General features: G+C 40.1%; 2 protein-coding genes across 3 annotated transcripts in view; both read left to right on the top strand.

Annotated features, from left to right (window-relative positions):
* Positions 1 to 25,236, top strand: part of LOC122616903 — a 57,046-nt gene that overhangs the window by 22,217 nt on the left and 9,593 nt on the right. The window contains exons 2-3 of one of the 2 annotated variants that reach the window (XM_043792491.1): positions 9,284 to 10,036; positions 20,311 to 20,506. In XM_043792491.1, coding sequence (XP_043648426.1) covers positions 9,902 to 10,036; positions 20,311 to 20,506 — 331 coding nt within the window. In that variant the 5' untranslated portion in view covers positions 9,284 to 9,901. Of the gene's footprint in view, positions 1 to 9,283; positions 10,037 to 20,071; positions 20,177 to 20,310; positions 20,507 to 25,236 lie in introns of those variants that run through there. The other variant, XM_043792492.1, reaches the window with a different exon arrangement.
* LOC122616904 lies at positions 20,520 to 21,424 on the top strand. The gene has a single exon (XM_043792493.1). It carries the CDS (start codon positions 20,611 to 20,613, stop codon positions 21,316 to 21,318), a length of 708 nt encoding a protein of 235 aa, XP_043648428.1. The 5' UTR covers positions 20,520 to 20,610; the 3' UTR covers positions 21,319 to 21,424.

Raw genomic sequence — 25,236 nt, 5'->3', positions numbered from 1 at the left:
CAGGGTCAAAACAAAAGGGAGATGGGGGCATTGGGGCCGTGGTGGCAGGGGTAGCAGGGCGAAAAAACAGGCTTGGGCACATTGCTGGACATCACGCAAGGAGGCACCGAAAGGCTGCAGATCGGTGGCATCGCAATCGGAATCGGAGGTAGGAGAAAGTCCACGAAGGGCGGCAAAGAATCTCCAGATCTGATGCTCGTTCCCCAATGCACTCGAAAAAATATCTACTGAGAAGTCATTGAAAACCACAACCACGACCGTAAATCAGGTGTGGTTAAGAAAAAGCTGAATCTCCAATAACATACATGTTTCTTGAATATTGAAATAAATTGGTTAAATATTGTATTGCATTTATTGTATAGTTTTTATCGGTCTGAAATGCGTATATAAATGAAATATTTATATTTATTTATTCTAATAAAAATAGTAATTTTTACTGAATTTCTATTAAAAGTTAAGATTAAAAATTGTATGAAATTAAATTAATTCGAAATTATGGTTTTCATAATCTGTAGTACATATCTTCGTTTTTTGTTACTTTTCTCCTATTTCATTTTGTATTTTGCAAATACGAGTACTCCTTGTTGTATTATTTCATTCTAAAGGACATGTTGCCAAATAACAAAGCATATTTTTGAAGAGTGCCCTTCGGCTAGCTGGCAAGACACACGAAATTCTGTTTTCCAAGTAGCCCAGCAACGAAATTTGTTATATGACTTACATTAGTGGGGTATTTTTTATTTCGCTGGCATTGTTTGGCAAACGGGCAGCCACATTTGCAGCAGCAGCAGCAGCAGCGGAATTGACATTTCCTTTTACAACATCCAACAAGCTCTGCAAAATGAAAACGATAAATCAGCAACAACGGCGGCAAGCGTTTTCCATGTGATTGCCACGCTTGAAGGACTTTTCTCGTGGAAAGCGGCAACAAAACCTAAGCAAAAATCAAAACAACAAAGGCGAAAATGAATTTGTTGCTTTTCTTGTTGGCCGCTGCTGTTAACAGCATTTGTTGCAGTTGTTTTTTATGAACTAGGTTACTATGTTTGTTGAGTAATTGAGTATAGTTTTTTTCGCACACACGAATGTGTCCATTGTTGTTTTTCTTTTTATCGTTGTCGATTAGGAAGCTGCCTCACATGCAACATGGGTTTTTATTTCTTTTTATTTCTTGGCAGGAAGCCAGAGATTTTGCGGGCGGTGCGGGTGGTTTTCGTCTATTTGTAAGTTACGCTGCAAAATAGCTCTATCCTTATAGGGCGACATGATCTACGGAAATAATTTATTGCATTAATTAAAAGTTGAGCCTGCTTTATGTGCACTTGTACGCAAAGCCAACAGCTTACTTGAGCAATATTCGTATTTTTTTGTATTGCTAATAAAAACTAAAATATGAATTATGTGTAAAATATGTATGAAATGTATATGTATTGGTGAAAGATACCTCTTTAAATATAAAGCTAAATCACTCACTAAAATATATGTAAAAGCAAAAACGATTTGCAGGCCAACTGCTTGACCTACCTTATGCTTCCTAGTCCACTTCTCACTTCGTTTATATCTTTCCGTTCGAATTTGATTTCCCACTCCTTGCTTCCTTCTCTTCCGTCACGTTCCAGCTTCTCGTTTTATTCGTCACTATCCCCGCACCCTGCACTCTTTTGACTGTCTGTGCTGTGATCTAATTACTGTATTTGCTGTCCGTTTTGACTGCTGTCTGCTACTTTTCCCACCACCCCCTCGCCTTTGAAAAGCCTGTTTAATTTCGTCGTGCTCTGCTAGTGACTCCTTTTGGCTCCCACCCCTCCATGGCCTCCCCGTTCCCATCAGCATCCGCATCATCATCGCAACTAACCTGCTCCAACTGTCTCTTGGACTCGTTGGGGTTTGTGTTTCAATTTGGCGCATTTGCTTTTAGGTTTTCATCGAAAAAAATGATTTACAGTCTGGTACAGAACAAATTTTAAGGTAAAATTTCAGTCTAGTGACGAAAGACCTCAAAAACGCTTAGCCCTGAATGGTTTTTTTTTCGTAAGCTTGTAATAAATAAAATATATTTAAAAACAGGTGGTAGCTTCATACTTCTTTCACCACAGGTACGTGGTAGTAGCTTTCCTCACTAAGTATATCGCTTTTCACAGTGAACGTGCATTAATTTGACGTTTGAAGATACCCTCTGATACCCCTTTCAGTTGGCTGTCGGCTGATATTTGATTATGACATCACTTTGAGCATAGGAAGGATTTCTCTTGACATAAGAGAACAGCACGGAATATATTATTATTGAGAGGTCCCTCTTTGTCCTGCCGCCGTGGCTTTCATTAAACGAATTTCCGTGACTGGACTATAAAAATATTGGAATCCATAAGGAAACCGATTTTGATGGTGCTGACAATGCATGTATCAATTTTTACTTTCCACGATACAAGGTACACAAATACTTATTTATATAAGTGGTGTATATTGGCCAAGTCAACAAAAAAATGAAATCCTTGTACGTGAGGTTTGTCTTCGAGGTCACGTAGGAAACATCTGCAACATCTTAAGTACGAGAAATTTCACTTCAGCTGCTGTAAGCCAAAGATTGAGATCCCCAGCTAAACAGAAATTATAAACATTTTTAAGATAAACAACAACCACAACAGAAATGGTCTTTTTATAAAGCTTACCTCTTCGAGGAGAGGAAACCTCTTCGATTTAAGTATTATTTATTAATTATTATTCAAACAGTGTAAGCCGGTCTTTGCGATCTTTTATTTCGTGTTGCGTGGATTTTGCAATTCGAGATGAAAGTTTGTCGCATGCATTACCGAGATTACATCACAGGTAAAGAAAGAGAGGGAGCGGACTTTTAGGGGGGGAGTTACATTCCCAACTGAGGCAGTCAGTCATTCAGTCAGTTCAGTTGGTCAAACATGTTTACATAAAGCTAAATATAGACACGGACAAATGTACAAACAGGACGAACAAACATTTTGCACTAGAGCAGGATAGCACCCAAGCAGGCGGAGTGAAAGAGACGGCCTGATAGAAAGACCCCGACTTAGATGGACAGCCAGTCAAATGGTCTTGTTAATTTCCATTTTTCTATGCAAATTCCAACTTCCTCGACTCACTACGAAAATGGCAATAAATGCAGCGGGTTGCAAAGAAATAAATAAAATAAAAATTTGACTTGCCATAAAAATTTAAATCCAAAATGTAGCAGCAAAAATGGGAAAGGGGCGCGAGGAAGGCGGCGATGGGACAGTGGGCGTCTGTTAGGCAACCTCTGTGGGGGCATGGAAAATGGGAAAAATGGAAAATATGCCACAGCCACATGACACACAGACGCAGTCGGAGAAAAGTCAACGTGCAAAAATAACAAACAACTGTCAAATGTCTGACAAACGAGACAAGGAAAAAGACAAAACTTGCCCACAACCACCGGCAATAAACACAAAAAACTCTGCGAAGACTGCATTTTGTGGCCCAGGATTAATGGGAAGCCAATCGAATCCCACCTACCGATCAAATTGCACACAGAGCGTGGCGGCTATCCAATATCAGCTACATGAAGGAGTTTAATTAGTTTGGTATAATACATATGTATGTTTGTTCGTGGTATTTGCAAGAATAAATAATTACTGTGATTCTTAAAACCAACGTAAATATTATTAAAGTTTTAGCCTAGTTAGCCCAATTAAAATGGTATTAATAGGTTTACAGAAAATCTAAAACGATTTAAAAAACACTTTTATGATTTTTTAAGGATCGAATTAATAAAACAAATGAACTTCCTTACACAAATTTTATTATAAAAATTATTAAAAGAATTTCACTTTAAACGGATAAAGAAGTATCTAACGAATTTCTGTTAAATTTAAAACCAAAAAATGTATTGTAATTAAATTCCCACAATTTAATGATACGACTTTTGATGTCGGTAGAGGCTTTAAATCGTTTTTGATATTCCCAGCGGCAAGCAAATAAATAAATCTAACCATTTTAACGTTACTCTGGGTGTTAAGCAATTTCAGTTGATTTTATTACTTTTTACGCTTTCCTTTCCGTTTTTATATGCAGCCTGTTGTGTGTTTGTTTGCTTTCACGCGGCAAACTTAAAGTCAAACCGAAGCTCCAAGCAGGCGGCGCAATCAATGCGAATGCTCCATGGGTTTTGTGGGCCAGCGCGAAGGGCAGGGGGAGGGGGCAGCGGAACGGGGAGCGGGAGAGCAGGAACGGAGAAGCAGAAGCGGCAAGTATGCAGACGCAGACTGGCGAAAGAATGCTGAAATTGAAGATGCGATGCACTGGATGCTTGCATAACGAATCTCGACTGTGTGTGTGAGCGTGTGGAGTGCTTATTGTACTGTGGTGTTATCAATGGTTAGTATTAGCGGCTTCTGTTCAGAATCGATCAAAATCGGGTATTTTAGCTTGGTCGTTCAATTGGGATATGAAAAAGAAGCCCGGGATTAAATGCATTTTGAAATTATTCAAGAAATTTGTACTAATATCCGCCAGCATATACCCATACCCACGAATTTTTATACGGGAATATTGTAAGTTTAGCAACATTTTCTGACATCTTTACTCATTATATGTTGTCATGATTGCAACATAATCATTAAAAAAATCATTCATTTTAATGGCTAATTAAAGCAAATAATAGAATACATTCATTTTTTATACTCGTAAGATACGTACATATATGTTTAAATAATAAAAGTACTTTATTGCTCATTACCATAAACCGAAGCCTGCATTTCTATGCAATGAATATTAAATTGTTTTTCAAAAATACCACAATATACACATTATCTTGATATAAAAATGTTTTGCAATGTAATTTGAAAACATTTTTGAAAAACGTCTTATAGAGTATTAGACTGGACAAGCTTTTCTATATGAAAATTCCTGGTGTTATTGCATCGTCTGCCGCAGTGTCTCCGCCTGGCAGACATTTTTTTCGGCTACTGCTCCGCCTCCGTCTCCGTCTCCAACTCGCACTCCGTCTCCAACTCGCACTCCGTCTCCAGTCCCATCTCCGCCGGCAATCTGCATCTTCCGTCGTGGTCTGGACCACTGTTCCACGTCTATGAGATGGCATCCCGTGAGGAGCACATGGCCATGTCATTTCTTGGCTTTGCCGAGCATCTTTGGCATTTCTCAAATTTGCTTTTGTCTTTGGATTGGTATTTCCCCACAATCCTCGACTTGGGTTTGTGTTCCTCATTTTACTTTTTGCTGCTTTTGATTTATAATTATTCACTGGTTTTACAGCCTTCATCAGTTGGTAAACGCGAAAGATATTCACATCACGTATACGAGTAGTGGGCTCAATGAGAATGGTCATACAATTATTTCAGATTGGGGAAGAAAAATCCTTATAATGCGGTAGGAAAACAATAAATTATTTAAGAGTGCTTTTGGAAATGAAAAATGTCGCTTTATTTCACTTGCTAAAACGCCTTACATTTTTTTTCTTTACTTCACTTAAATATTCTTTTACATCTTTATGTCTTTTAGGATCTATTAACAACTCCCAAATAATTATTTTTGATGGCCTTAGACGAGCCTAACGATTGAAAACCCTACCTCTAAGATATTTCACTTAATTTCCCTGCCCACAAATGCAGCTCATTACTTGAATAAAAACGCGCCTGTCAAAATTGAATAGGGAAATGCCTAGTTGGCAGTTGGTTGAAGAGATATAAACCAGGCAAAAGGAAAAGAAAAGAAACACAATGGCAGTTGGTCTATTAGCAGAGCGCAAGCTGCCGCCGCATAATGAAAGCGAATATTTAAATTTTTGATACAATTTGCAATTTTTTCCGCACCGCTTTTCTGCCCCCAAACCACCCTAACCACCCACTCCATTCGCAGCCCCACTCCGTCATTCAGCGATCTCCTTCAGTTTTTTGCACTTCTCTGCCACAGTTTTCAGTTTCCAAGTTGCCCACTAGCGGCGCAGCAGTCGACAAGTCGACAAAGAAAACAATTCATCATGTTGTACATGGAGGAACCTTTTGGATTGGTTTTCCTCGAAGTTGGAGCCCCAGCTTCAATTTATGCGGCGCTTAAATCGATTGCTTTGCCACATTGCGGCAATTGGATCGCCGCCCCTACTCCTCGCTTCCCCCGCAAAACCTGGCGATGTCGTTGTCGTTGAACCGTATAACTGAAATATGAAGCGGTACAAAGGGGGGTTTTTGGGTGATGTGCTTTGCGGGTGGATCGGATCGGATGGAGTGCCAAAAGCCTGGCATCGCGTTGAGCGACCACGGACCACGGACTACGAACCACGAACCGCGGAACAGGCTCTTGCTTCATTAAGCTATTCATCCATCCATCCAACCATCCAGTCTGCCATTGAATGATCCCCAGTTCGATCCACTCTTTGCGATCGTGTTGTTTTATTTCACTCTTAAATTTGCGCTAACTAGATGTCGCAATTGAAAGTAAGCTGTCAAATATAATCGACGGGGGAGTATGTCGTATGTAGGTGTAGGTGAGCGGCGGCATAAAGCCTCATTATAATGAAGGAAAGGATTCCCATCCAGAAATCCGAGTCGTAAAAAATGTTGCAGGCATTTCATTTAAGATGCAAACTTACAAGGAAGTGTTAAAACGAAGAAATAAGCTAATCCCTTGACGTCATTAAAACCAACATGAGAGAATGCTATAGTCGAGTTCCCCGACTATCAGATACCCGTTACTCGGCTAGTGGAAGAGCAAACGAGAAATTTCAACATTTTTCGTGCATTTCAATAGAAATTTGAACAAAAAAATATTAAAGAAAGCGAAATTTTTCAAAAGTGTTGGCGTAGCCAAAATTTTGTTATATACCGATTTATATTTATAGGACAAACAAAAATTAAAAAATATCAAATCAGTTTTCAAAAGTGAATATATAGTGTTTAGTGATACGCTTTCTTTTACCTGTTACATACTTATCAAAGAATCTAGCATACCCTTTTACTCTACGAGTAACGGCTAAAAAACGGGTTGAAAATCACTTTATAAAGTTTGATTGTTTTGGTCTTAAGCCAAATATTTATAAAACCATAAAAAATCCATATAAATACGCTAGTCCTTAATGTACTAATTAGCTACATTGTCTTTCAACATAGCACCAGCAAAGTTCATTGATTTCGCATTGGCATAACTGAAGATCTAGCACTCAAAATTTCTGATTTGGAAATTCCAACGGACTTGAAAATATTATTTATTTACTCGATTACCCATATTAAAGGGTAAGACAAAAACTTTCATTCTGCCGGAAATTAAAGTTCAAGTTCACCTCTAGAAAACGCTGGCCAGTTGGTAATTGAACGATTTGTTTTCGTGCCGTTTTAAAAGCATAACGATGACGATCTTCAATTGAAGTTCAAGGCTGAACCTCAAGGATTTGCTCAATTGTTTTGCGCATTCGCAAACGGGCTCTTGACCAAAACCTCTCGAAATCTTACTTCAATGTGCTTATGTGCAAATGTAATTACTGAATCATAGGCAAAGCCTTCAAAAGTATGAGAATTGCTCGCGGCAAGTATCTTAAAACCAAAAAAGAAAGGTGGTCCGAAGTCTTTAATAGCCTTGTCAAAGTGTGTACGAAAACATTTCTGTTTCAGGGGACAGGTATATTTTTGGTTTTCTATTAAATTCATCAAATCAGCAATTTAATTTTGAAAGAAAAACCGAAGCTGACATATTTCTCTGACTGTTTTAAAAAAAGAGCCCGAGGGCCAATACTGCAAAGAACATGGTAAACCTGTCGTATTTTTTGGGAGCTCAACTGCTGGTTATAATTGTTAATAATAATTTATGCAAAGTTTTTTAGCACCTTTTGAGCTTGGCGGTCAGCGTTTCACCAATTCAAATTGTTAGTGATTTGTAAGACAAACAAATGATTGCCAGCGGAGTCAAAAGCTGCTGGCAAATTCTCATATTTTAGTTTTTTTTTTTGGAATGTGGCCAGAAGAAACGTGTTTTCTCACAAAGGCCGACGCTTAATGGGTCGACAAATACAAGCCGCAATAAATAAATAATAAAAAGAAAATGCCCAAAAGGAAGGGGGTTACACACTTGATCTGTGTGGCTGTAGATCGTAAAGGTAGAGTCGTACATCTACATATGTGTATGTGCATGTATATATATAGTATAGAGATGTGGGCGGTGATCTCACCATTTAATTGGCCCCAAACCAAACGAATCTCGCTTTCTGGCCCTGTCTTCCCCCAAAACTTTCTTGTTATGGCCGTGGCGTGCGCTCTGACCGAATTGGGAAGATGGATGGCTCCACAAATGCGGCTACGGGTAGTGCTGGAAATTAAAATAAATCCCATTCGCCAGTCGCCATTCGCCTTATCGTGTAATTTCATTAAATCGTAATTGTTTATGCAAATTCCGTTGGTCTGACGCACCGAAAAAAGACAGTCAACCTAATGCATTTCCACTTAATGCATTTGGACAGGGCGGAAAGCGGAAAGCGAACGAATTTGCATGAAAACTGTGATTGACAGTCGGCGCACATGACGTATACGCAATTATGGATGCGACTGACTATTCTGACATTTCCTAGATTTCGCATGCGCTCAAAGTCCATTAGTGAATATGACCGCCGTAGGATTTCTAAATGAGATCTGGGTTATTGAGAACAACTCTTTTGGGCACATGACTTTTCATCGGCCCAAATAAAATCACTGCTAGATGGTTTTTAATTAACCCATTTTGAGTCATCTGCTCATCCGGCGATTCGGGCAGGAAATGACTTTCAAGCGCCAACCAAGACACATTCAAAAAATCAAAATGTACACAACCCAATGCAAAAACAAATGCCAACAAATTAGAATACAGTGGAGGCTCAAAAGATGGGTTTATTCCTAGTGATGTCACAGAATGATATTATGCGCCTTTACAACTGCATTAAAGTTCCTATCATAACGTCACATGCCACATTTTTTTAATAAAGAAGCATTTTTGAACACCTTTTGTGTTAAGTTTTTTGTTCTGCTATCCAGAATGACAATTTTCAAAGGCCCACTGTGTGGCTGAAAAACAGTTGCCAAACACGGCTTACAGTTAACGATAATGATACGACTATGATGATGTGATGATGTTATTAGGAGCATAGCCCGTTTGTCTCTCAGACAGAACGACGACAAGATAGCGATCTCGGCGGCCTGACTCCAGTTTATAAATTTAGTATTATTTTTTTTTTTCTGTTCCTTTTTTCGTACACCTAATTGATTTAATAATCAAGGTTTTAAAGCGGGCTCTCCGATTTTTTCTATCGTTTCAGGTCTCAAAAAAAGTTGGCGAGTTGGCTCTCACCGCAAACGCCGCTCTCGCTCTCCGGCGAAAGAGCGGTCGTGAGACCACTTTTCTTGGCGCCGCAACTTCAGTTTGGATTCGTCGCTCGGTCGTTTCGGTTCGGTTCGGTTCAGTTCGGTGTGGTTCGCAACTCGCACTGGCATTCGCATTCGCATTCGCATTCGAGAGTGAGTACTGCTGAGTGATTTAGTGCGCAGGCGTCGCGTTCGCGGTGGAGATGCTGGGATAATATAATGTTGATGTGAAAAGTTCATTTCCCAAATAAAAAGCCACAGAAGTCCGGTCTAAGAAGTGTGCAAAAATAATGTGTAGCCTGGCCAAGAGCAAAACAAAAAAGATAAAAGAGATACAACTCTGCAAATACGGGTTTGGTTCTTATCGCGTTCTCCTCCGTGTGGTATTTTTTTTCGTTCACTGCCCAGTGCTTGACCATTAAAAGAACCTTTCACACACACACACGCGCGCAGTGCCAGATCCTTAAGTCTGAACTCTTGGCGTTATTTTTAGACGGCTAACAAAAAACCTGGGAAAGCAACCAAGAAACCAAGCCACCGAGCAACCCGTCAGCAGAAAGACACCAACAGAAATGGGCACCAAGTCACCCGGTGGTCCACAGCGCTGCCGTCTGATCTTGCAGCGCTGCCTGGCCATTCAGCTGACCAAGCCCGGCCACACGCCCGAGGACTTTTGGATGTACGACTCGGGATATATGATATTTCAGGTGAGATTCGATTGGTGCACAGAGAGAAAACCACCGTTCGAGTTTTCCTATGAAGTCCTCCCATTTTTTGTACATGACTAGGACTTTCTGGTTTGAAAAAGCTGTAGACCACAGAAACTGTGTCAGACAAACTCCTTTATATAATATCTTTTATATATGAAATAAATATTTATATGTATTACGTTTTGCTTACATAGGAGTCAATGTCTGCGTAAGAACTACTTGACGTTTATTATGCGCTTAGTATTTAAAACTAATTCCCATGATGAAACACGTGCTTATAATTTACCATTTATTGGTTATTTCGCGAAAACACAACTTAAAAGTGAGAACGGATTTTAAATCCGTGAATCCTTAATGATTTTAAAGTTTTTGGCCAATAAGTTGCCAATTAGAAAACTAAACAGAACTGATAGAATATGCATTGAAATTCTTAAAAATGCCATTGCCTTGAATGTTGTTTGATTTTAAAGGTCTCTGAAAAAAATTCCGATATGATGTATAGCATATGCAAGTTCGCTTTAATGATTGAAATATAATTAGGGAATATTTTGATTCAATCAGATTCTTAACTGGTGTTTTTCCGAGTGTGGCCCCCGCGTTGCTTTCAGCCCCTTCTGCTTTTAATGTGCAAGGAACTGGTTTGCCGTCTGGTTGACCATTTTGAACTGCAAAATGTGCGTGAGGCAGAGCGAGGAAGAGGGCACTATGCTACGGCAGAAAGAGACAGCGAACGGAGGTGACGATGGACTGTAACTCCCGCTCAAGGTCGCCACGTTGGGCTTTTGGGGTGGCGGTGGTGTTTCGCCTTTATTCGCGACCACTTCCCATGAAAATAAATGGCCCGGAACGGAACGGGGCAACAAATCCCCCTAACAGGTTGCTGGGTTCCGTTTTCCAGGGCGTCATCCAGACTAAACCCAGACCATGCTACAAACAAGCATTGAACACTTGCAACAAACGTATTGCACATGCAACATTTGCCATTTTCTTGTCCCTTTTTCTTTATTACCCACCGCTTTTGTTATTGATGACTTTCGAAAAGAAGCCAAAGTCTCCGAAACTTTTTGGCCAGGAAGCCGTTCGCCCCTAGATACTACCCAAAATAACTTATGAGTTCATGGAACCCTTAGGCAGACGATCGAAGTTATTAGCTTTATTCGTTTCGGTGACATTTAAACTCGTTTCTTACCGGCTGGAAAACGAATTAAAATTTTAAATCAGCTTTTTCGGTCTTTTATTGTGACCGATGCTGCTGCTTCCGACGTGTTTTTTGAGCTTTTCAGATGCTGATTTTTATTGTTGTTCTCTCCATTGTTTGTTGCACAAATTGCCAATCGGGATGACGTCATTCTGACAAGTTCAAGTAAGAAGTGTTAATTGATGTGGTGCTCCGTGATAAGTTAAATGCTGGTAAATCATTGAATATTTTGGCTACTGATACGCTTTAAACACATCGAAGGAATATATCAAATATTTAGGGTCGTTTTTTCAAAAGGGAAAAATTGTTAGGCATAAAAGTCAGTAATAGTTAAAACGATGTATAATCAATGTTACTATAGTCCCAATCAAAACATTCATTATTTTTAAAGTTTATTAATTTAGTTTTATTCTACAATTAATTTTATTATTTATTCTACATTCTAATACACCCGTTTTGCTGTTACTAGTATAGTAACTAAAGTGGCTCGTATAATAAGAGTGCGTTTTACAAGGTCTATTATTAGTTTCTGCAAGACAATGTCCACCAACACCTTTCTATGAATAACTTAATTTTTCTCACAATGCCGGCTAATTTCAATTTAATTGCTGGCTGCCAAAAAGTGTGAAACATGAAAAGGCGGTGCCGCTTTATTATTTTGTCTGTCTCCTTTGTTTTTTGTTAAGCTCAATTTCTGTTGTTCTCGTTTGTGCTTTTATGCTGTATTTTTCTTTTATTTTTTGTTTTTTGCGCTGCCTTTTAGGTTTTGCATTTTGCATACTAAAAAGTGTCGCATAAACATTCCCTTGAGTTAATATAGTTTTTTTAAGTTATTTTGTGTGTAAGTAGAAGGCACAACATAACAGTCGTTGGCACTAATTTGTGGGTATTTCGAATGAGTTTCGAGCTGGGCTAATTAATATTACGTGCCTCAGTTCGGCCTGTGAAGTTTACCCGAAGATAAGAGCCAATGCAAAGCGTGCTCTGAATAGAACTGTGAATGTGTACATACATATATATAAAGATTTAGGGGCCAAAAGCATTTAGGGCAGAGCTGGAGAAAAGTGCGTAAATTGATGGAAAAAATGTTCAGAACTTGAATGGGGAAATGCCAAGTGATGAATGGGAAGCCCGAAGAGTTCGATTCGGAGCAGCAATAATGCAGCTACCGAGTATTTCATCGTAAGTTTCCAAGCTCAATGAAGTGTGAATTATGTAGATTGAGGTGCCGGCGCTTCGAATTGAGGAAGGGAGATATATACATGTATAAATATGCATTATACATTCCCTAAGGCGGGTCTTCTGCACAACCACCGACCATATCGAATGGGCAAGAGTTTCCGGTGATGTTGCTCAAGTTTTAGGGCGTGCCATAATTTTAAAATTTTTTTTTCCTCTGAGAAACGTTAGCAATACAATGATAAGGTTAAAGAACCAATTTTTTGCCTTTTTACTAAATGAGCGTATAAAAAATATGTATATATTTTGTGCCCAAAACAGAGTACCCATTATAACTTTATTGAAAACCTTGAGGCCTCGCCGAATTTTTCTACAATATTACTCATAATTAGGGGATTGACTTTATCACTGTGGAAGTCACAGTCCACGTAGTGACGAAGCGCACCAGGAAAGTGTGCACAAGCCGTCCGATCTCAACAAATTATACACAAATCGGGAGGTAGTGCAAAATCCCAAGGGGTTGCGTAACAAAACCTCAACATACAAAAGTTGTTATATTAACTTATATGACGAAACACGATCTTGCACTTAATAAATACACTTATTCACCAGAAACTATTTACCATGGTAACTAATTATTATTATCAAGCAAAAATAAACATTTTGACACTAGTTTTAGTTTTATAGCTTTGTCGCAATTAAAAGATCGATACATCATATGGGAGTCTTTACTTTCCTAACGACCATGTGCAGCATAACAATGAACATAATTAAAGCTGGAAAAAACATACAGTTTTAGCAATAATAATAATAAATGCGCTGAATATAGACAAAGCCCATAAAGTTTCTCCTATTTAAGCGTTGAGTTTGGGATCTCGTTGCCTTTTTTCCAGCCAAACTCTAAATGTCAGTTCAGCTGGAGAGGAAACTGATTTAAGACCGCAATGCCAGACTCAATTTCCAGGCATTTAAAATCTGTTTTTATTATTTGCGCAAATTTGTCAGGCGTGCGGCGTGGCTTGAAACTTGGAACTTGGCAAAAATACAAAAACTAAATGCAAAAAACTTAAGTATCGAACAACAAACAGTCGAGGACCAGACCTGACTTCAAACTCTGATCTCCTGAGTGCCCCGAGCTGATCTCTGAACTATTTCGTTGTTTCTCTGGTTTTTTGCTTCATTTTGTTGCTTTCTGTTGCCGTGTTTAGTGTTCGGTTTCAGTGTTTAGTGTCTGGCTGCACGCAAATTACTTCACCTAAATCAACTTGTTTTAGCTGTGCTTTCGGTGCTCCGAGCCAAATTAATAAGCCGGCAACAAGTTTTGAAATAGCTCAACGGATGCGAACTGATTGCGTCATGTCTAGAGCGCGGGAGTTGCTTTCAGCCGTTCTGCGAACCTGAGAATTGCAAGGCAGATCCATAAAATCATTAGGAAATAAAAAAAAAACATAAATGAACTGTTAGCAGAACTGGCTCTGGAAAAATAACTGGGAAATAGAGAGTATGAGAACGAAATTATCTTGATCGGTATAGAACGAAGGTAAACCTGTGATCGTTATGAAACATGCGATTTGGAAAAGGAAGCTTGGGTGCGACACGTTCAGGTGACATACAATGTAAAATCCTTCATAGGCTTTTGGGAGTTGCAATGGGAATCATTAATCACATATGCATCTGTTATATATTGTTTAGCAGGTCGTATATTATTTTATGAGATCACTTATTGAATATATATGTACATAAAAAAGTATGTAAGCTTTAAACCAAACTTTAAGTTGAAAATAAATTAAAAAAATTAACAATTACCCAATTCAAATTCAATTTGATATGTTAAACTTACAATTTCACTTTTGAAATTAACGAGTACTTTTGATGATATACTTTAAAGCAACTGTTTTTAGTATACCTTCCAGCTGTTTTCTTATTCAAGAAAATGTTAAATACCAACTGAGTATACAAACCAATTATTTATTTGTCATTTTTAGTAAATTAAATGACCGATTTTTCAGACGATAAAGTACAGCTCACATTTAAAGAATATTTTCCTGTAGAACTTCAGCTCCGAAATCAATTTACTCCAGCTGGACAGTTCAGTTTCAGGCAATCGCAGGAAAAAAAAAGACAAATCACAGAGCCAAGCAAATTGATTTATCGGCACGCGGCTCTTACGAACGGGCAAAAAGAAAAGCGATTTGAATTGTTATTAACCCCTTCCCTCACAACTTCGATTGGTTTGATTGGGCTTAATGAAATTGAATCGATGGTGCAATCGTTTAAGCGCAAATTTACTTTTGTCGTCAGTGGGTTTAATTGGTTGGCGTGCGCCTTATGATTGCATTTCATTAATTTAGACTGCAATCATCGGCGACTAATTTGATTGACAAACATTGGACAGAGATCGCTTGCCGCTCCACCTGCCGCCATCTGCTTGCCATTCGCTTGCCCCTCCGCTTGCATAATTTTCATCGACAAGGTCGCTCGGGGCCATTGGTGTCCAGTGGCAAACAACTTCAGTTCAGTTCAAGTTGAAGCTCTCGTTTCTCCTTCATTTATTTATTTGCTTTCGGTCACGCCAGGGGACCAAGATTGCAGCACCAGCCAAAAGCATTAAATAAAAGCCGAAACATTGGGCCACGTACTTGTAGTTCAATCTTCATGCTTCTCGCCGCGTCTGCGAGATCATGTTTATTCGGGAGTAGGAGGTTTTTTTTGGAAATACAAGAGCAAACCAATATGAAAGCCACGAGTTATTGTAACTTTACTTAAATACATACAGCAGTGAGGGGGAGTAAAAAGGGCAACAAAAGTGGTTTTATTTGAAACCTTAATTTTTCGGACAGAAAAACCCATCTTAACTATTGAAATAAAACGAATTATATCTATATATATATATTTTCTAACAAATTACTGGTCTAATTAGGAGTAGAATGATTCACCTAGAATCTGTATAGATTCCAAGTTTCCGCGAGAAATTTAAATTTCTTTATGTATTACAATTGTAATTGTTCTGCTACCGAGCAGTAATTGCCCATAATAACGCTTTCCTCGCTTAAGGTGTAGTAAGCCAACAATTAAAGCTAGACTTGAATCATTTTCACAGTACACTCATACCGCAGTCAGATTCAGTTGGATTCTCATTAGCAACTTTGACAGCCATTTCGCGAAACTTGGTGGGCAATCTTCTAGATGAATACCCCTGATCGCATGATTTGCCTGATAGATTGAATGACAAGGCTTATATAGTATGGCTGGTATGCTGCATTCAGCAAGTTGCGTGCTAAATGCTATACACACTCATATATATGGTGTTTAACTACTTGCAACTGAATGACAGACACCGCATTCGAAGTACAAAGGCCCCAAATAGACCTCGAATGCCCCCTGGTATTCATTTTGGCCAGACATTTCAGCAAGTGCCAGCGAAGCTTCAACGCCGAAACACAAAAGGCAGCAACAATAATAATAAATGCACTAACAATAAAGGCAAATCACATAAAAACCATTGCAGAACCAACTACAGGTGCAGTGAAAAATACGGATATTGGAAGGCTTTACAGGGGCCAAGGGGTAGAATTGAACTGACTGCAGCACACTGGATTGTTCCCACAGTACTCCTAGACGACTTCGTCATCGTCGTCGCCCCACGTCAACCTCTAATACACTTTTCACGCTTTGGTTTTAAATTGAGGTGCTGATTTCCACTGCTGATAGCTTTTGGATATGTATATATGTATGTATATTTGTGCATGGACAACATGATATGTCAATGCAAAGCTCATAAATATACCCACTGTTTGTGGTGCCAAGACGTATTCGTATTTGTGGAAATAGATCGTGTTAGATCTGAAAATAGTTTTATTTATGCCATATCCGATCTGGTAGGAGATCTTGTTTATCAACAGGTTAACTTTGCTTTAATATTATTACTGCCCCACATTGGGCGCCATATGTTAATTTTTCGGAAATTCGTACAATGTCAGCATAATTAACATTAGGAAATTCGTACAGTGCTTTCCAACGTTTAAGAAAAAGCATTTCACATATCAGGTATCATTTGGTCGAAAGCATTTCATATGATTTTGCTCATTTCCCTTTTAGATTTTACTTTTTTGAAGTTCTAGCAATTGCAAAACTTTTTCCCCACAAAGCGGGCATATTCATACGAAGAGAGTTTGAGACAGTTTTTTAGCTTTTCCCGTTGAAAGTTTTTATTATTAATTGCAACAAAAATAGCGACCGCAATGGGCTGCCAAAAAGTTGAAATAGTTGCAGATGCGATGCCTTGCTAGATATCCAGGCCACAGTCCATGGGATCTGTTATTGTTTGGCAGGCAGAAAGGCTTGCAGTTAGGAAGGACTTTTGCCAACAGCTGTTGGTATTTGTGCTCGTGTTGGGTCTGTATTTGCTCGAGGAAAACTAATAAAACAAATCGCATGTTTAGCCAAAAGTAGTAGATATCTGGTCGTTGAACCTGGCATCCTGGCATCCTGGCAACCCTCGATAGCTGACCAAAGTCATTGCCTGTGGGGTGCAGCGCCCCCTAAATCCGATAGGAATTTTAAGTGCAGTGCAAATCGAGTTCAAGTCCGAGAAAAACGCAGTCATTCAGCCGAACACACATCTTATTCCGCCGCAGGGTGGAGGCAGGGTGGTTGGGAATCTAGAGTGGGAAGTGGGCGTCACTCGGACATGGCCATGCAATTTGTATCCTTATCAGGACCAGCCGCATTGATTGGACGGAGCACTGTTCGTCCTGTATTTATGCTGGCTGCGGCTTCCGACAGCAGCTCCGTTTTATGGACTCAACCCTCGGTTTTGTCTGGCACTTGACCAGAGCCAAATAAACAATGATGACAGGGATAAGGCACAAACAAAGGAACTGTCCTGGGGCGCTCATGTACAAGTTATGGACGTGAGAAATCCTCAAATAATTGGAAACGAGCGCTTTCATTTGCAGCTGGGAGTGCAGAAAATAAGTGTTATCCCAAAAGTAATCAACGGGGAATAGAAGATTAAATAAATTGCCTGGCGAGCACTGAAAATAATTAACTTACTAAGTCTTCGTTATGCTTTTAGCTACCACAAAATAATTATTATTATCTACGAAGTCATTAACATTTTAAGCTCATTAAGAAGTAATTAATTATGACAAATAGTATAACAAAAAGCAAGTTTTAATATCCACCACGAAGAACACTTTAAATATTACAACTTTTAGATTGGCGAAACCTTAAATCTGTAAGGTTTGTAACAGTTATAATAAAACTTGGCCTCTCCCATGATAGATATCGAACCATTAAGATAAAACCAGACTAAATTGCGACTAATACTGAAAACTAAAAATTCTCAGGCAATATGAACGTTTATGATTTTTGTGCCGTCAAAACAAAAAACGTCAGAAACCAATAATTAAACGTGACCTCGACCCGGATAATATTTTTAAATATATAGTTAAAATTTATAGTTTCAGTAACGTTAATCCGCTACTGAAATATACAACCCCTGAATCAAAAAATAAATCCATGTCACCCTTTTACGTTGCTATTTCACATGCCTTTGGAGAAAAGCGAAACGTTTTCATTTTGGGAGCCAGTCGCTTCCCATAAGCGAAATTAAATGGCACCTTTTAAAGTCAAATGAAGGGTTCCCCAAATAAAAACGGCAAATGTGGAGGGGGAAAACACAAAGAGCCCAAAAACGTTTTGACGTGTGCCTAAGAGCTGCGGTCTTGACTTGTAGCTGCAACTTGATGTTGGCTGGTGGAAAGGTCAAGGATTATTATACTTCATCATAACTCTATTAAGCCCCTAGTCCGCAGCGGTTGGCAATCTCCGGCTTTCGGGCTGCCTGACTCCCTGACTGCGCATTTGTTTGTATATTGTTATTATCTTTTTATGCGGCACACACGAGAGATCTACAACTCCAGCAACTGTTGCAGCACAGCAGCAGCAAGCTCCCCACATGAGGCCTTCTGCCACTACAGTATCTCGGTGATAGTTTTGTCTTTGAGCATTACTTTTGTGGGAGTTTTGTTGTTTAGTTTTCTATTACATGAAATTAAGTAAAAGTCCCAAAACGAAAGCCGCCACCCGAAACAAACATACAAACGAGAAAAAAAGAGGTTTATAATAATAAAAGACATGAAACGACATCAAGAGCAACCAAAAAGCGAAACTTCAAATTCAGCCCGCGGTGAAAATGACTTTCATACGCGCGACACAGGCCGGCGTAAGCATTTGATTTGATTATTAAAAGTTTTGCATTACTTCCGAGAAATGAGAAACTCAGACACCCAACTCGAAGCGCAGCTCCAAACCAGATCCCTTTGATCGATGGAAAGCCTCTATAAGTAGGCTGTTGATGACTGTCTTTGGCATTTTGTCTCGTGTCTTACAATGATGCAGCACTATAATTATGGTGATGGTTGGGGGATGAACTGCACCATGAGAAAGATCTGCGATTAGCAGGAAATGCCTAAAAGATCTTTTAAAAATTCCTTTACATTTCAACAAAGCTGTAGGCTACTAAAACTGCTTTCCATTCGGACGTACTCACAACTTCTCTTAATTGCTCTTGCATAGTTCACATCTTTGAGGATACCAACATGCATGAGATAATAGTACAAGTGAACCCTGGACAATCAGGCCGAAGAGTGATATCTTAAAATAGTATTAAAAATAACAAGGGATATCCCGGATCGCCGGATTTTCGCTGAGTGTACGATGAGCGCCATCTGGCGGCGCGTGACAGCCGAAGCCAAAGCAAAAGCCTGAAGGGCAGGCAATGACGAGTTAATTTCTTCGCCTTCTCATGCATTAATTGAGCAGCCCCAGGCGGAAGGTTGGAATGGGCATGGATGGGCATCTTGGCTATCGAGATGGAGGTGGAGATGCAGATGGTTACGGTGATGGCGGAGGCAGGAGACAGGAGGCAGTGGCGCCATGCAACTTATATAAGCGGCTTACCAGACCCAGGCGACATTAAAGCCCAAGAGGAGTGACCACAAGAAATGGCAATACCTGGGGAGATACCCACCCCGTGGTGCCCTCTATGGCCCACCGAGAAAAAGGTCAAATCGCTCAAACTGGATGATGTTCATTAGCGACACAGAAAGCCACAAAGCGTGAAACTCCAGCGGCTACATCGATCTCTTGGCCTTTATTTCCCAGTCCGCGTAGCAGTCCCAATCCTCATCCGCCTCCATTGTCCGTCGCTTTTTGCTGTGACTCTCGACCCTTTTTGTCCGTGTTTACATCAAAAACGTGCCTCAAGTGTTCCTGTCACTGCACAAATTGGACATTTATTTGCTGCCCCAGTCACCACTTTTCCGCACACCTCACACTTTTCCTTTACATATCTTTTCTTTTCCATAGAAAACAATGTGGCCAGAACGTGTTAAGGATTTTGTTTCGTTTCGATGCGATTCGATTCGCTTTTGGCAGCTCCAAAAAAAAAATATTCCCAGCAATGAGGCAGCGGCTTTTGGTCGTACTTTTTGTGGCGCCTCACCATCCCTCCCGCCTTCATTTCGGGGGCGTGGCAACGATCCGCTTTAGCTAATTGACGGTTGCCAGCCATCAGGCAGTTACCGCTCGCTACGCCCACAGATGGATAGCTCTTAAAGCCAGACAGCACCACACCAATTATGCCACGCGGTGCTCCGCAATTTGTCAATTAGCTGATGAGATGCAGACTCCCACTGGAAATATATGTAAAGACCAGTCGGTGGAAAATGCCCGCTTTCGGGCCTCCTGTATAGGTTGTAAAATTTTAATGCACTAACAGTATATATGGTAAATGCTTTAAGACAATTTTGTGGCTTACTGCTTTACTATCATCAGTTACCACTACCCTTTTGTGAGCTTTGAATTTTATTGTTTTCATGTTTTCCAGAACTTTCTAGCTGCCAATGCGCAATGCTGGTGGAATGGACCTTTGACTGCTGCCACAAGAGCGCTGAAATACGCAGGACATGTGGCGCCTGGAATGCTGCTGGTTACGGCTGAGCCCTGTGCCCTGGAGGTCCTGCGAGGAGCCTTTGCCCGAAGTGTCCTGAAGCCACCAGCCACTTATGTAATCAGCTCAGTGGGTGAGTCTCCCCCTTTTAGATCGTAGCAAGCCTAGTACTTAGTTTCAGAACTTGGTTAGCCAAAATTCGTGGGTTTTGGGGGTAAAAAGGTAGAAGGTAGATCAATGGATGATTCAGCACAAGAGGAGCATGCTCGTGATTCGCGTTCCAATCGCCAGCGCGAATTGGCCAAACGGCGACTTCTTTTCTGGGCAGGACGTTTACAGATGATGCCTCACGAGGTGGAAGGGATGTCTGATGAGGAGCTCAACCTTAGGTTTCAAACCATAAAGAGGAAGGAAGCTGCGTTTGAACTGCGAAAAATAGACTTTGAGCGCTGGGAAAAACTCAACCAGTTAAGGTACCTCATGTACGAAGAGCAGAGAAAGTACAACGAGCGTTATGGACCCGGTGGTGCGTCCATCTGGCGCATCCTGGCAATGGCCCAGCACGATCTGGAGGAGAAACTCCAAATAAATCACCTGCGAGGGAGTTGCCAGCGTTTTCCCTCACCCATGTCTTTGATGGAGGAGGAACGTCATAGTGGGGGAAGACAGAGATTGCTGGAACCAGTGAGATCTAACCTATGTGGCTGTAATTCGGATGATGATCTGGACTTGAAAAAAGGAACTCGTCTCTTTACTCCCAACCCAGAAAGATATAAACAAACCCACAAGGAACCCCTTAAAAATAGCTTTTTACCCCTTTTCAACGAATATTGCAATCCTCAAGCCAAAAATGAAGATTCCTTTGCATGGAATGGGGAACCATCAAGTCTGGGCTTTTGTCCTCTCTGCAACAAGGGACACCTGCGCTTGCCACCTCCATTCTGACCAGCGAAATAAATCAAGAGGCCAGACCTGTAATAAACCCAGTCCTGACCACTTTGTTTTCAATATATTAGTCTACACAGTTGAAAATACACACGCTTACACGTAATTATACCCATTGATCGTAGATTAGTAGGATATACTAGATTCGTGGAGAAGTATGTAACAGACAGAAGGAAGCGTTTCCGACCGTCTTAAGTATATATATATTCCTGATCAGGATCAATAGCCGAGTCGATCTGTCCGTCCGTCCGTTTGTCCGTCCATTTGTCCGTCCGTATTTACGTCGAGATCTCAGGAACTATAAATGCTAGAAAGCTAGAAAGACACACTTAAGCAGGCAGACTCCAGAGACATAGACGCAGCGCAAGTTTGTCGATTGCCACGCCCACTCTAACGCCCACAAACCGCCAAAAACTATCAGTGTTGAAATTTCTCCTTCGCACTTCCAGTAGCTGAGTAACAGGTATCAGATAGTCGGGGAACTCGACTACAGGGTTCTCTCTTGATTAAATTTAATACAGAGGGAAACAGTACGACGTAATGTAGAATATTAGAAAGATATATTTTTATGCAATTTTACATTTGAGCGAATATTCCCTTCAATCGACGCATTATTTCTCTGTAATCGAAGCGACATGCACTTCATCAAATATTTATGTGTCGTCTGGCCCGGCTTATGGTCACTGGTCTGCTCCTCTGTGCCTCGTTAGCTGTCAATTAAGTGGACACCTGTGCAGTTAATGCGATGTTGCCGTTGCCCGTTGCCCGTTGCCCGTTGCCCATTTTCCACCTTCTCACCTCCAGGTTTTCACACTTCCATCGCGACGAGGTTCAAAGCCGAAAAGTCCATTGGCAACCAAGTCTATGATTTGATAAATGACCAACCAGCCGGAGATCGTCGAAGTTGTGGAAACTCTGAGGCCTTTGGCGAACTTTGCTAGGGGAATTAATAAGCTGCGATTTGTGGCCACAACTCACAGCAATATATTTTCTCGGTTGGGGGTTATACTGTCGGTTTATCTTTGTGAAATTCAATTGAGGAAATATCGCTGCACAAACAAAGAGCTGCACTCAAAAACACACACAAAAATGCAGACAGTGTGCAACATATGGAGCGGCCTGCAGAATCCGCTCCATGTTTGCTAATTAACAACTGCAATGGCGTAGAACCCATTAACTGTTAATTACCATAAACATGACAATTCCATTGGCCAACAAGGAGACCTAACAATTGCCACGCTAGATACACTCACAAAATCCTCAAGAGGCTCAGGAAAAACACGCTTCTAAAGTATTTCAAAGGTTTTACTTAACCTTTTTTTTATTACGATATATGCGATATGCGAATAAGATAAACACATTTTTCATGGCAGCAGGTTTTCAGTTCTTAGAATTTTAAATTTTTTTTTTGTACACGTAAATTGTAATTACAAGGTCCAATAGAGCACTCAGTAATTCAGAAAGATAGGTATAGTTACTAAAATTAATAATGACATAAATTTGAGTCTCATGCATTTAAACACACTCCAATGGTTATTTATTGTACATGTTGTGGCCAACATTGTCCACCACTTTTATGGCGCATGTTCAACAATTAACTTTCAAAATGTTGTCGCTTTAAATTAAAATAATATTACAGTCTTGCATCTAGGGAATTGTCTATACCCGTATGCACAATATATTGAAGCGCAGTGATAAATCAATGCTGCTTGTTTGGATGCCACTAAAAAATTATTTAAACATTTTACAGCTTGTCCATGCTTAACAAACTGTAAGGTCTTGACACCAGTCGACTTTAAACATTTTAAAGTCTTCTCTGCGTTTAAGTTTAGTAGTTTTCTTTGGTCTGACACATTCAAAAGAAGTAGCATGCATTTATCTTAAAGGGGAAAAGATTTATAACTCTCCATGGCAAATTGTTGGACAACAATTGCAGAACGTTGATTAAATCGCACTTAAGCATTGCGAAGTGGGAAATAAATACAACCATTGAAATGGCAGTAACAGTAACAATAACAATAACAAATATAACAAATAACACATTGCATGCAAAACAATCAATCAACGGCAATTTCTCGCTCAATTAGACTACAAACATGCCAAATAAATGCAAAAGAAACGAAGAAAAGCAAATTAAATTCAGTTTCGTGTTAAAGAGCCAACTGGAGACTCGGCTTTTTTCTTTCTTTCGGGTGGGTGGGAAAATTGGGGGGAAAGCAGGGGAAAATCAGTTGAAAATGCCGTCGCTTGCCGCTTTGGCAATTTGACAGCGGAATATCGGTGGAAGCGCCAGAAAGGCAAAATAGACAAATGGCAAATGCAAAATAGCTGGAAAGCGGAAAAATTATGCAGTTTCCCAGATGCCGAGAAAATATATAAATGGGAGATATCGGTGCAGAGAGAGACAGCTAGAGCGAGAGCTGTCGGTAACTATGATGGCGAATAAAAAATAAAGAGCCGCAAATCAATTTCATCACGATTTCTCGTCGCTGAATCTCCGCTGAAAGTGAAATGTGGCCATGACACTGGATCTGGAGAGAAGCCACAATCATCGATCGCCCGTCCGTCAGATAATTGTAACTTAATATTCGAGCCATTAACAAATCGCAAGTCGGTAGAAATCAGCCAAATCAACAGCAGCCGAGCGGTCGAGCAAATGCGAAAATCGAGTGTCTGTCAAATGTTGCTAGGCAATCACATGCAGATGGGATACCATGAGATCTCTGATAATACAGTGGAAAAATGAAATGAAAATGTGGCGATCGTTGAAATATTACCATTTTAGATGCACAAAATACACACATAATGATCAAACTAAATTTAAATTTATTAACAATAATTGCACCTTGATTTCGGGCTTACAAAAGTCGACTTGTTTAATTGTTATCAATTCTCATAATAAGCAGCTGTGTTCGTCATGCAACCAATTTCTAATTAATACTGATCGATGATGTAAGCAATCTTTAGTGCCATATATTTCTTTTGACTGTGCAGATTTTATGGTGTATAATTTCACCGTTAAGCTCTGGCCAATTTCTTGAAAGGTTTGTTAACCTTCTTATGTAGGGGGAGAAATTCTCTAAAGCGTAACCAAGCTTGCCAAAAAAAAAAGTATGGGAGTCATTGTCATTGGGGAGTTGTCTTCGCAAGTTCATCATCATCATGGTCGCTTGAACACCGCCCTCATCACCATTCTGAAGAGCTTTACCCAAGCGATTATTGTAATTTTATTGTTCTCTTTCTTCCGAGGCTGGTCTTCTCCCCATTCTTCTGTCTACACCGCTGATTACCCGCTTCTACGTAAAACCCTTCGGTTAATGAGGTCAGCCTATTTGATTTTAGCTCTTGGCTACGCTTGACGGATTTTCCCTCATTTAGCGGGAAAGTGTTCTGCGGAAAATCGTACAGTTCCGCCATTGTTTTCCACTGCTCCGACGCACCAAAAATGGCTGGCCATTTAGCCAAATGCGACACGATTCTAGGGCCTGACTTTATCCCATCATCTGCAACTTCCAATTGGAGGTTGCACAACACGAAAGACTTGGCAGGCTCCCAGGTTCAGGTCCACTAACCCAAACCCAAGCCCAAACTCATTGACCTTTAACACACAGCGGTGAATGAACAGGGACGGTAAAAAGTGTCGCCAAACTATTTTTCTCTTTCCTCCGACTGGGCTTGAATTTGGTTATTTATGTAGTATTGCTTTTTTGTGAGCAAATCGTGTTGCTCCTTATTTACCTGGCTATAAAAAAGCTGGTGGCCCAATGTCCGACTGTCTGGCATTTTGCTGGTTGCTGGTGTTGCAACCACGTAAATGTCAATTTGCATTTCGTGAGGCGTTGCATAAACAGCAGCTCCCCCTTGTTATCCCCATTGCCTTGTTTTCAATTTGTTACTGATCTGAAATATTTTTATTAA

Source organism: Drosophila teissieri, chromosome 3L, assembly GCF_016746235.2.
Source record: "Drosophila teissieri strain GT53w chromosome 3L, Prin_Dtei_1.1, whole genome shotgun sequence".
NCBI classification, from domain to species: Eukaryota; Metazoa; Arthropoda; class Insecta; order Diptera; family Drosophilidae; genus Drosophila; species Drosophila teissieri.
Note: the sequence above shows the minus strand (reverse complement) of the source record. Positions and strands in the feature narration are given on the sequence as shown.

Excerpts from the sequence above, each read along its gene's own strand:
- LOC122616904 (XM_043792493.1), top strand. The coding sequence starts at position 20,611 with ATGGATGATTCAGCACAAGAGGAGCATGCTCGTGATTCGCGTTCCAAT.